The 13,313-nt window shown below is 36.3% G+C and overlaps 1 protein-coding gene across 2 annotated transcripts in view; it reads right to left on the reverse strand.

Annotated features, from left to right (window-relative positions):
* Positions 1-13,313, reverse strand: part of LOC142413985 (transcription initiation factor TFIID subunit 4-like) — a 148,942-nt gene that overhangs the window by 112,840 nt on the left and 22,789 nt on the right. Inside the window, exons 7-8 of one of the 2 annotated variants that reach the window (XM_075510770.1) lie at positions 11,574-11,831; positions 1,223-1,325 (exon numbers count right to left, since the gene is read on the reverse strand). In XM_075510770.1, coding sequence (XP_075366885.1) covers positions 1,223-1,325; positions 11,574-11,831 — 361 coding nt within the window. Of the gene's footprint in view, positions 1-1,222; positions 1,329-11,573; positions 11,832-13,313 lie in introns of both variants that reach the window. The other variant, XM_075510769.1, reaches the window with a different exon arrangement.

Genomic DNA, 13,313 nt, shown 5'->3' on the forward strand with positions numbered 1-13,313 from the left:
AGACTGAACAAGCAAAGAAAGTAAATCAGCCTTCACGCTCAGACACATTAGTCAGAAGTGGAAGTTCATGCTATAAGATGCCAAATACCTTCCCTGTTTATAAACTCAGGACATGAGTATCAGTGCTATCAAATATACACCTTTTATGACAAGTAAATGCATTTCTTCCTAACTTGGAAAAACAGCCTACAGGATTACAGTGACTGCTTGGTCTCCACGTCCATTCAACCTTTGGATTCTCTGAAGAGAACAGAGCAAGCAGATTATCAACTGCTATTAACTGTGATCATTGGGGTTTTTGATGCTTTCTTTTCCCAAGGAGAACAGAAAAGACCAAGCAATAAAGTCAAATAGGCAGCAATAGCTTTTATGTGCATTTAAACTAGTTTGACTTCTGATTCAATACCTAAAGATGACAAGCTCTGTATTCCATTACAAACCCTCAATCATCTAAATGCCCACATCCAAAAAGATACTCCCACACATAATCAGGAAAATAAAACCTGAGCCTAATAGGTCTAGTGATGGAAAGAAACAAATGGATATTTATTAGAAAGTAAGAAGGCTTCAAGAACCCTCTTAAAAAGTGGGATATATCAGCCAGACTTTAATCCACCTGTCCACAGATAGATGAGGAAGGTGTGTACAAACCCCACCTTTTGCTCCCCTGGCTAACCATGGCATGTCAGGTTGCTGCAGTCAGTCTCTGACCTCACCAAAGAGTAAACATACCAGCAGGGGGGGGAAGTATGTGGGTTGAGAGATTTCTCTAGGACTCCTACCTTGACCTCTGTAGCTGCAGAGACAGTGACTATCACGTTCCGCTTCAGCGATAAGAGTTAAAAGTAAGACGATTAAATTGAGGCATCCTCTAGGCTTCAGGAAAAAAAGAAGAATTTCTTTCTTGGGCCAGAGTGAGAGCTTAGGACAGTAACAGTCAAGTTCCTGACTTCTTTCAGAACTTTCCATGAAAAACTGCTGAGCAAGGAGCTAATCATGTGAGAGTTTAGTCCTAAGGTTGTTTCAAAACATTTCACTGTGTTGGTCTGAAATACCTTGAAACTGCATAGTGAAAACATGCATTCCTCAGCCAGTATGAAGTAAAAAATAAATGTCAAGCCTGCCAATGTCAACACTGTAAGTTTTTCCCATGCTACTAGTTTGTTATTACAATGAAATTCATACAAAGGTAACAATCTCACTAAAACATTTAAACCCATACCTTGTGGTCTAATGGTCTGAGTTATTACCACTGGCATCCTAATCTGGGTAGTCTGGCAAGCAGGGTTTCGTTTCACAGTTTGAGCAGATGTTGACTGGATAATCTGCTATTATTAAAAAAAAGTATACTTATATTATACTCTTTATACACAAACACACACAACGTAAATATACTAATACCTGTAATTACTAATATAAGCATGTGGATCTCTAAAAGCACAACCAGCTAGTGACAAAAGTCATATTCATGTAATGCATGTGGTTGTGTGTGTGTGTATATACCTATTTTGCCGTTATGCTTAAAAAAAAAATCAAATAATATTCGACACAAATGTCATGTCACAACCTTCATCAAAAATAAATTTTGAAGTAGTAAGGTAAATATTAAAGTTTAGACTTTTGTCTTCAGAAACTTTACTAGGAAGAAAAGCATTTTTGTAGAAGAAAATGCTGCAATAATTTTAGTGGTATCCACCTACAACCATCAGGCCTTTCACTATATATCTACGCTTTTTAAAGAAAATATATACTAAAAGTAAATTCTAAAATATTATAGATTCCAAAGTCAGATATACACAAGAAAGAAAACAATGTTTTGTGGTGATCATACACTATTCATCTTTTAAATGTTAATTGGATATTCTCAAGGTTTCACTTACTACTAAGCCAAGTTCTTACCCAAAACTGAAACTGGGTTAGAAACTTAGAATTTGACCCATAAACAAATCAAATTAAAAAAAAAAAACAACCTTCAAGGGTCATGTCTAAGCAACAGCAACATGTATGTTCATGAAATCAAGGACAAGGCAGGCACAGATGTAATGAACAGAAGATTCAAAAAGACGTGTGGATGCTGCAGAGCTGGGAAAAAAAATACATAAATAAACTTTGAAAACAAAACACGGGCAAATAGGTGCAAATAAGATTACAACCACAACTCAGGCTTGACACCTTCAGAAGTAACGCGCTCTTCACAGTCACAACTACATTAGTCCCATTGCATAACGCGTCTGCTGTTTCTGAATTGCACATCTTGGTCTCACACCCACAGGATGCAGTATTCCCTCCCAGAAGACAATACGCCACGCTACACACCACTACCTGAAGCAAAGGGGAACCACTGCACCTTTATTCACCACCAGTCGGCATTCTTCTTACAAAGTGTATCTAAAACCATATTATTTAGCTGAATAACGAATGGCCAAATCTCTGACTTCAAAGTATGCTATGGAGAAAAGGAAAGGGGAAACAGTATTTTCAAATGAGATGTAAAAGTAGAGAATGAAGAGGCTACAGAACAAACAGGAAATTGTTCCATCAGCAGGAACCAGGGCTCCCAAATCATAAGGAAGAGAGGTGAAAACTACAAACAAGAAAAGAGTAAATGAGGGAACAAGACCTGTAATGGAGTCTGGAGAAAAAACAAATAGGGGCATTCTGAGGTTACAAAATTGCATTCTGTACATCCTAAAATATTAAAAGTTGAAAAGTAATAAACCTGTGGATGTAGAAGTATTAGCAATAGCCACCTTGCAGAAAGAGAAAAGGGAAAAAAAGATGAAGGATTCAGCTTCAACTATGGACACTGAAGGAAAATGAAGCATTTGTACTAAGCACAGAAATGGAGCAAATCGATGTAAATTTACTTGGTCAAGGCAGGCAGTGAGTAAATAGTGACACTCAGAGGGGAAAGAATAAAGTAGCTATCATGCTTAAAAACAGGAAAGAAATAGAGGTGGTAAGTGAAAATGAGGGAAAACGTTCAATTTAACTGCATTTTGATGCACAGGAAACATGTACAAGTGTATTTTAATAAGTAAGGAGACAGAATAGCCCACAGAAGAAAAAAAAGACTACATTGGTATGAAAAAGAAGGAGAATGTTGCCACTTTTACAATAATTTATTGGATGAGTTTTCAGAGAATAGTGAAGAAAAGCAGCCATACCTTAACTGGCCAGAAGCCAGGCCAAACAGGAGATGTATGAGACCTGTGAATAGAATTACTATCTGGTATTACAGCAATCACCTGCGATTAGATATTTTTCTCTGTGAAGCAAGCAGCTTCAACAATTCAGAATCAAGTTCTGTTTCACCTGATTAATATTTTCATGTGAATGCCCTTAAAAAATGAGCCACTAACACCATTAAAGATAGGACAGTATTTAACCATTTAAGATGACATAAATAATGGCAATGTTTTCTTTACTATCAAATACATTCAAAAAATGTCCTTCAACAAGTACTGTACCAGGACTTCAACATACGCAAAGGTGCTGAAAGTGTAGAAAATGATTGAGAAATAAACTTTTCCAAAGGGCACAGATCAAAATCGTCATCTTAAATTCCATACAGAAACCAATCAGCAACAAGCACCTACTCTCTAAAAGGAACAACTGCACCTAAACTCAGAGCAAAATTTTATACTAACTTGAATTCCAGTTTCTATACAGTTTTAAGATACCTTTCAACAGAGATGTAATCTTCAGATCTGGAAGTGATTAAGGAATGAACATTAGCAATTTGTTTCTGAAACAGAATGTGTAACCTTCTTTGCAGGCAAACAAGGGACATAGTAAGAACTGATGAATCAGAGGTAATTGACTCTGCATTAAAATTTATAAACAATCTAAACCACCCTTCATCAATTAAAATAATTCAAACTGTTCTAATCCTCTTGCTTATTTTCCCAACAGCATAAACATTACTATTATGTCTTTAACTTGGCCTGAAAAGTGTAGACAATTAACAAGGTACTAGCAAGCTAGTTGGGAAGATGATTAACTTAACCAAATTATTTCATATTTCTCACAGCCTAAAAATACACACAATGAGTGTACCCCATCTAATGTTAGCTATTCGTATGCTGAATCGATGCTGAATCCCAAATGACCAGTTCGTAAGCACCAATTTACTAACCCAGACTGATATAGAAGATACAGAAGTGGATGTTTTAGTATACTGAGGTTATCAGAGACATTACTTCAGCCTTCAGAAAAGGGGAGATCTTACTGCTGTCTGCAACCACCTAATGGCAAGATGTAGAGAAGAGAGAGCCAGACTCCCTCAGAGGTGCAGAGCAGAAGGATGTGACACAATGGGCACAAGTTGGAATATGTGAAATTTCAATTTAATATAAGGAAAAAAAAATTTACCATGAGGGTGGGCAACCACTGGAACAGATTGTCCAGAGAGGCTGTGTAATCTCACCTTGAAGATACTCATAACATGACTGGTCAAGGCCCTGGGCAACATACTAACCTGTAAGCAGGAGGTTGGACTAGACACCTCCAGAAGTCCTTTCCCACCACTACATCCATAATCATAACATCAATGATCTTATAAAAGTGCTCAGTCAGAAAAGGTAACAAGACAGAATATAAAAGTCTTCAAAGTTTACAGAAACTGTTCATCGTTCCATCTCCACTAAAAAGAAGAGAAGCCATTTTCATTATTTCCACCACTGAAGACAGCAAGCACAACAGCAGAAAAATAACAACAAAGGCATGGAAAATAGAAAAGATTTAATGTGATTTAGCCATTGCCTGGATTTGATAATGAGTTCGAAAAATAGCAGAATTACTGAACAAAATTATGATCAAGACAGTGCTGAGACAGCAAGTACTGCCATATACCAGCTTATTCCTCTTCAGTCTACCAGTCAAAAGTTGAAGGATCATCTCCTAGGCTGCTGCACTTTGGAGCTCTTCAGGGAACACGCTGAAGCAGCAAAGTCACGGCATTGCTTCTCTGAGTGCAATACGTGAAAAGTTACCTAATTTTTTTTCTATAAAATAACATTTTTCTGCAAAATAAGACGCACATTTCTCAATAGAAAGTATTCTCCCTCTTTTTTTATTTCATCTTCCCACTTTTCCCCTTTACCATCATCTTTCCACTCCACTAGTCACACTCACTTTGATTCACCATTTGTCTGCTCCTCCAGACAAGTTCCTTCTTTCACTTCCCAAATGCTTTAGACTACTACTCTGTCCATTTCTAAAGTTCACTTTATTTTCACATCTGTAAAAAGGGATGCTTATACAAAGGTGCTTCCACAAACCAAGCAGACTTATGAAGATGAAAAAAGGATATTTAACAGTCACACTACTGATAACCAGAATACCAAAGTGGTGACAGCTAAAATACTAATTTTTCTTAAGGCCCTCCTTCAAAAAGCTTAGATTCAGTAACTATATGAGAATTAAGTAATAGTGCTCTCTGGTCCTAATCTCAAGCCAAAAGGTGATGACCACACCATGACAGGTGTGAATCTTCTACTGTATGTGTTATTGCAGAACAAAGAACAGATTACAAATGTGAACACAGACCAATAATTAACACCACAAATGACTAACAAACACAGACTGAGAAATAATTCAGCCAAAGCACATAAAATGCATAAAAGTAGAAAGACAGAAGCAACAGAAGCAACTTCTGTTCTCTTTCTCTTACCTAAAGAGGAGATACTATGTAAAAATGAAAGCTACTACCTACAAAGCACTGAAAGGAAAAGTCCTTTAGGACAATTAGATTAGAACTCACTGCTAACGTTTTTGAGGACAAGGATTTTGCAAGTCTCAACAGTCTAGATGCTCCTTTACCAATGCAGATGCATGGGGTCCCAACGATATGCTTCCCCTTACTTGACAAGGGCTGCAAAATCAGCCTGACTCAGTTTGCATAAATCACATTTTGCAACAAAAGCATCTGATCCAAAAGCTTAAGCATATCAAAGACAGCAATAAAAACAAAAGCATTTGGAAATAGAAGCTTCCACAAAGAATGGAAAATAAAAATAAATTTGGAAAATATATCCTCTACCAAGCATTTTTTTTCTCTCAATTGAGTTAAAAAAAGTATTGTGGAAGGAAGAAACAAGCCACTTGTAAATGTACAAAATTCAGAATGGCTATGGTCCAATATGACATTTATCTTCACTCATGAGTAAACACTTGCTAACTCACTTGTGGCTATGCCACTTGTGATTTATCAGTCTACTCACTCCTGAAGATAAATGTCATATCAAACTTCAGCTATCATGTAATCTGGCAGCATTAACTTACAATGTTCATGCTTTTATGGGCCTAGAATTTGTATTTACCATTGTTTACTGTGCTGTAATATTAAGTTACAATTTTTCAACAGTGCTTCAAAATTTGCATAAGCAATTATTTTTCCTCCCAAATAAAAAAAAAAAGTACTTTTTAAAAACTCAGCACGTAATTTTTAATGTTAATATGACAACAATATTGTTCCATTGAGTATATGTTTTCAAAGAAGCAATGAAGAAAAATAAAACCAAAAGCCACTGGATCACTTGTCCTACCTGCTCCCCAATTTAGTATGCAGTTCTTCCTACAGTATTTCACCTGGTCTAATTTTGAATGTTTTCAATGATGGCTTTTTCATCACTGCCTTTGGAAGCCTGATCTACCATCTAATAATCTGTCTTACTGTAAGGATATTTTGCCTTATATCTCGCCTAAATCCTACTTTGCTTAATTATATCCTGTTATTCATATATATACTCTCTTAGACCGCTCTAAATAATTCATCGATATACTTCGATGTTTAAACCCTTAAAATATTTGTAAATGTTTTTTATGCTCCCCTTTAGTCAGTGTTTGACCAAGTTATGTGTGTTTACTTCTCTTAAGCTTTTCTTTTAGTCTTTGCTTTCAAGTTTGTCCTTTAATTGCCATCTTTTGTTACCGGTTTCCAAACAGCATTCATTGCCAATATCCTCCTTATATTAAGGTAAAGCCTACAAAATTCTGAAAGTAAAGTCCATGATAACAACTCAGAAAACTACTAGGCACTATTTCAAATCGGCATACAATTTGTCAAGTATAGGCTTTGCTCCTGTTAATGGATCCCAGACGTCCACTGCTCAACAGCCATTTTATTTAAATTTTATTGTACACCAGATTCCAAGTCAGTGACTAGGTCTTTATTAGTTCATTAATAGAAACTACTCCTTTTATCCAAATAGCCATCTTTTACTCTTCCGTTTCTAAGCTCCCTTGCACACAGGACAAAAAGAAAATGATTTCCTGTGAGTAACTAAAATGTGTACAAATTACAACCATTCAACAACAGAAAACTGATGCCAGAAGAAGCTTCAGTAGAGAATTAAAAAGCAAAGCAGAACATCCCCATATAACATAATGCTTATTCTGCTGTTGTACCTTGTTTCCAAATTCCATTACTCTATCTCACCTTTTGGGAGCCTCCAACCACTATGACAGTCTCTGGAAAAGTGTTAGTTAATGTTTTAGCAAATACTATTCTAACATAACTTAGAAGTTGGCAAAATCTCCCCTCTGGATGTAACCAAAGTGATTAGTTTGTTCTTTTGTAACTAAGGAACATAGAGATAGGAGCAGGGTAGACAATACTTTAATGTTGTGTTTATAGATCTATGGCTATGGATATGTTGCTATGCTGCCAGTACAGCCCCAGCCCATCTTGACAATGAGTCAAGGAGTAGTTGGTTTGTGTTAGAATAGGAATAAGGGTGCCAAATCCTTGTTAGGAACCATGCACCATGAAGAAGGAAAGCAAGTTACATAAGCAAGGTGAAATTGCACATGCCCATAAGAAGGGGTCAGCTAAAGGACACACTTGTACGTCCACCAAGGACCACCAGAGACCCCCCCACAGAAGTCCCTCAGAGTTCAAGGACGCATGCGGAATGACCATGTACATATGATAATTAGTTCTGGGAAACAGAATGAATATGTATGATCATTCTGGGAAATTTGATGCATATGTATGTAATCAGATAATATAAGCTTTAGTTGATGTAACCTGCGGTATGCACGCTAGGTGGAACGGTCCCCCGTGCATCCGGCGCTGTAATAAAGAATGCCTGCTTCTTAATACTACATTGTGTTAAGGAGTTTGATTCCCGATTTCGGTGACATGGACACTGTGCACAATTTACTGCAGCAACAATGATCCAGATGTATTTCTATACATCTCTCCTAATCCGAGCCCTGCACAAATCTTTATACTGCTTTGTATATAATTAAATTTGTTTTAATTAAGATGGATCACTTTGAATTTCTTACTGTTTCTTTATCATTTAAATTTAATAATTGGCTTCAACCTCCAGAAGCAACCTCCCCTTCTCCTTATGATGCAGTGTCAACACAATATATAAAGTGCTAATCGATCTCCATTACTCATCAATCTACTTACAACTTCAACACATTTAATAAAGAATGTCTCTCTCATTCATAGAAATGTTATCTGCTGTAACACCCAGAACAAGACAGGTAACGTCTGCATATATAAGGCTATATAGAGCTCCTGCCCCCCAAGAATGACAATTTAGACAAACTTTGAACATTGCACTTAGAACAATTAAAAAAATTGATTGCTGGCTTATCTCATTAGTGTCTCATCAATAAAATATTAGCCTAAGATTATTCCCCTTTTCCCTAGCTAGAAGTAGTTACCAGTACTAACAGCACTATCTAGCTCTGTAGAGCGTAGCTTTTTCATAGTTTTGGAACATGATTCCAATACTTTACAAAACAGATAAATAAAACAGTATCCTCTTTCATGTCCACTAACACTATACATTTTAATGCTGAAGTCTCCTTTGTGCAATCTACACTGCATGCTGAACAGCGTACACAGAATTCCCATGTTGCAAGATACCTCAATATAACTGGAAGAAGTATCACCACATCTGACTCCTTTGTAAAACAGAAAAGTCAAAAGAAAGGAACAGCTAACAGATTCTCCACATTTTAAAAGAAACTAGACTACTGTAAACTGGCTGGTATGAAAGGATCTATATTCCAAAACAGGCTTGCCCTTCTGCAGCTGGACAGTTTGCAAAGCCAGCTGGAACTCTCTCCAGTGAGCTTCAGGCTTGGAAAATCTGGAGCTCAGCCAGTTTCCTCCATCAGCACTGGCCACCCTTAGGCAAGCCAGCTGTAATCTTCCTCTTCCGGACAAGTCCCAGGCAAGATGGCCAGCAGCTCTTTGCCATGCTCTGATTTCGGGGAGCACTAAGAAGTGTGAAGAGTGTGATCACTGTCACTACAAAAAAAGTCAATACTTACGAACAATTACTAGTGTGATAAGGAGATGCTGCTGGGTTGTCTGCTTGGCACCTGAGTTGATGGTTGTTGTGGTATAATAGATTTTCTTATGCAGTAACTCTCACTGTCTGATACTGCTTTTGTCTGTATAGAACTAATTTGAGGGCCATTTTTTCAATAAAGCCAGTTTTTCAATAAAGCCAGTAAATTATAATTTTTAGCATATTCACTTCTCCCTAAATATTTTCTAGAAAAGGAATAGTATTAAGTAAGCATAGTTTTGCTCTGTGCAGTTTGCTACCTTTTGAAAATGTAGCGGTCATTTCATGTACTCAGTAAGATGAAAATTCAGTCCTAGACCTATGAGCACCTTACAGAGAGAAAAACAACTTCTTTTGCCCATCAGGTCAATCTCCACAATATATTACATTAGCAGTTTTCAACTCCCTCATATTGCATAGGTATGTTGAATAAGATGACAGAGCAACTCTTCACATTGTTAATCTCTGCTCAGCTTAACAACACGATTGCTTGCTTTGAGTATGCATTGACATGTGAGAGACACAGAAGGTCTCTCCCATAAATTTGGCTTTATCCCATTCAGAAAATATTCCACAAGAACTACAATCATAAGAGTAAGAATTCCACTGGACTTACTGACACATTTTTGTTCTACATCAGTATTTCTCAAAAGGTGGGGTGCAACCTGCCTAGTAGGCACAGGAGTGTTTAAAGTGGGTTGCAAAACATGGGAAAAAAAGCCGTGTTACCCAGCAGTAGGTTAGTCCTAAGATTGTGGCATGAGATAAGGCTAAATTCACTGGCCATGAACATTTATACTTGTAAGGAACCTGTCAGCTGCTGTCAGAACTGTGCTTTCCCCCAGATAGGGAGTAATTTTTACACCTACTGCCTGTTAATTACAACCAGGTCCTGCTCCCCGACCTTGAAGAACCAAAGCTATTGTCAATTCAGTCTTATGAAACATGGATAAATCAAAAAGAAGTCTGAGGAACACTTTTCTAATACAACAGTCCAGAAGGGGTGGGGAGAACCAATCTTAGAAAAAGAAAGAATGCAAATGGCTGAACAGAAAGCAGATGAGTTAAGGAGCAACATTTCCAAATGTCTTGTGTGTATTACAAAATCCAGAATCAGAAGTCTTAGCATCTAAGATGTCCTTACACATTAAAACTATCCTCACTAAATGATGGTAAAATTATATTAATTTCATTTTAAAGTTAGTAATTTAACTGCTAGAAAGTATTTGTAAGGTTCAAAAGACATGGCTCAGACATTTTCAGATTGTGCCCTGCTACTTTTAAATTAAAGGAAAAGAAATATTCTCTCTCCACACACCCTACAAATTATTTATATCCTTTATAGAGCCTATAAACTCAAGGATAGATTACTGTAAGGTTTTACATTATCGTATGTGCATTTCTGAATCTTGGTAATATAAATTTTTACCAACTTCATACACCTTCTGGAACTTGTCAATTTGATTTTGAAACCTAAGTCAAGTACTTTACTCATATATACACAGAAACCACAGACAAAGAAACTCTTACATCTTTGCTTGAAGGATGACAATGCCTGTATAAACTCAAGGCCTTGTAAAAATCCTAAACATATTTTAATTACAACTGTACACACACACACAAGATCCTATATAACAGCAGGATAATTCACCACACTGTCAGTGAGTAACTGGCTGTATAGTTGCCTTATTGATAGTGCCTTTGAAATTCATCAGTCTAAGCACATAATACTCCAATATGCACAACAATGATATATTTCAGTAAATAACAAAGTATGGCACTATTTCTAAACAAAACATGCTGGTACAGTACAGCTATTCTTCTACAAGATCTTATAACTATGTGTAGAAGAGTTTAAAATGAGATAGAGTTGATTTTAATGCAGACTAATCTAAGCAAAGCAGCATACCTAATGACACACTAAAAATTATACTCTTGCCTGTAAGTCTTGAAAAGCTTTCTGTTCTACATTTGTAATTAATTCAAATTCCACTGTGCTCATATAACAATCACCGTATTCCAGACAAAAAGGCCAAGAGTGTACTTTCTTAAATTTAAGCTATATTAATAATGTTATCTAAACTAATGGTTGAACATACATGTGAACTGCCACAAAATGAGGTACTACTACATATCACAGAATATGATACAAACAAACAAAAATGTATTTTCCCAAACAAGCTGCAATAAAAATATCATTGAAAACTGCTATTCAGTTTGTTAAGAAATTCTCTTTTATACTACAGTACCTACCAGTTGAGAACTCTGATTTGACTGTACCACCTTAACCTGAGGAGGCTGCACTGTATTTGATACAGAGACTGTGCAAATGTTGTTTGGTTGCCTTATTCCTATTGTCTGCGTTGTGACAACAGAGGAAATGCTTCCAGAGGCAGATTGAGGTATAACTTGTGATAGCTTGGTTTGTTGAAGTGACTGCTGAGACGGCTGTCCTTGCAAAACTGAATGTTGACTATTCAGTAAAGATTGTCTCAATGCAGGTAGACTTTTCTAAAAACAGAAGAAAGTTTGTGAAATATCAAATTAGCAGGTTGACAAAAAAATATTTTGAAGTTTGCTGTAAATATAATTCAAAGAATGCAGCTTTCTTTCCAATTTTACTATCTACCTATTCGTCAAAAAGAAGTAAGACTGAACATATTTTGTAAGAGGGAAAGTTCAGTTTACATTTCTAGTAAGCTTTCAATTTGGATTTAGCAATCCTGTAGATTTTGATGTGCCCTAATTCCACCGTAAGCAGTAAAATATAACACTGCCCTCCTCAAGACTATCGAGAACTTGTAGCTTAGGTCTTTGGAAGGGCAAAAATGGAAATAGAAAAGGCAGAACCGAAGGAACAACCCTATTCCCATTGCATGCTAGAAAAAGTAAGCTGCACCAATTCACTTCTCCTGACATGCCTCCAGTACCCAGAACAAGATGATTTAACTGTTGATGCCCTACAGCAATAGCTGTTTACTGTATTATTACTGATCTAATGTATTCTGACTGGATTAGAGAAGTATACTATTGTAAGCTTCATGTTCAGACCAGTTCAACCAAAAAATATAGTTCTAAAAGGCTATACTGTACCTTCACAAATAAACTTTTTACTTTTTAAGTGGTAGTAGTGTTCTTTTGAAGTGCTCCCCCAGGCAGCTGTAGAATGCAACAGTGTTTAGCCCAAGCTACAGTTCTTTCTAAACTTCTAATATTTATTTAAAAACTTAATGCCTGTTGCCAAGAAAGGACTTCAAAGAAAGGAAGCAAGTTAAAACTTATCATGATGCTAGAAGTGACTGCAGTATAAGAGCAGGAAAAGGCACAAATAAGGGTTAATGATAACTTGAAAAAACAGAAGCAGAGGGAGAGTTCTGAAGAAAAGTTGAAGGGAGAGAAGAAAGAGGACAAAGTCTGCCCTAAACTGAGAAGTTTTGGACTAGAAGAAAAATGCTTTTAAAATTATAGTTGTGGTTTTGCTGGGGCATAATTAAATGCGCTTTGTATGTTTATATATATAATCTTGCATATGGAAGCTATTGTAGCTAATGTACAAGAACGAATTAAATTTACTCCCACATATACTAACTTAGGACCCAACAATAAATCGATTTGGTATCACATTAGAACTTCTATTATAGATTAGTTCCAGATTACAAGCAGGATCAGCTCATCAATTATTTCAACAGCATTATCCAGTTTAGTTTTTCATAATCACTGTTACACATGCATTGAAAGTTATGAATGACTCAAATGTAGATTACAAAAACAATATGGAAAAGCTTATTAAATTACTTGAAGCATTCTATAGAAATAACTTGTGACTCTTCCAAATGTGAATGCTGTACTTGTTCACAAAAAATTACCTACTACCACAGAAAAGTATATGCATTATAACAGTAAAGGATCACTACAGAATAGACAATGGATGATTTCCAAACTAGGAAGTAACTGCTTTTTTATGTTAATCTAATTACTACAATGTTCTAGATC

The sequence above is a fragment of the Mycteria americana genome, chromosome 8, assembly GCF_035582795.1.
Source record: "Mycteria americana isolate JAX WOST 10 ecotype Jacksonville Zoo and Gardens chromosome 8, USCA_MyAme_1.0, whole genome shotgun sequence".
In the NCBI taxonomy this organism is placed as follows: domain Eukaryota; kingdom Metazoa; phylum Chordata; class Aves; order Ciconiiformes; family Ciconiidae; genus Mycteria; species Mycteria americana.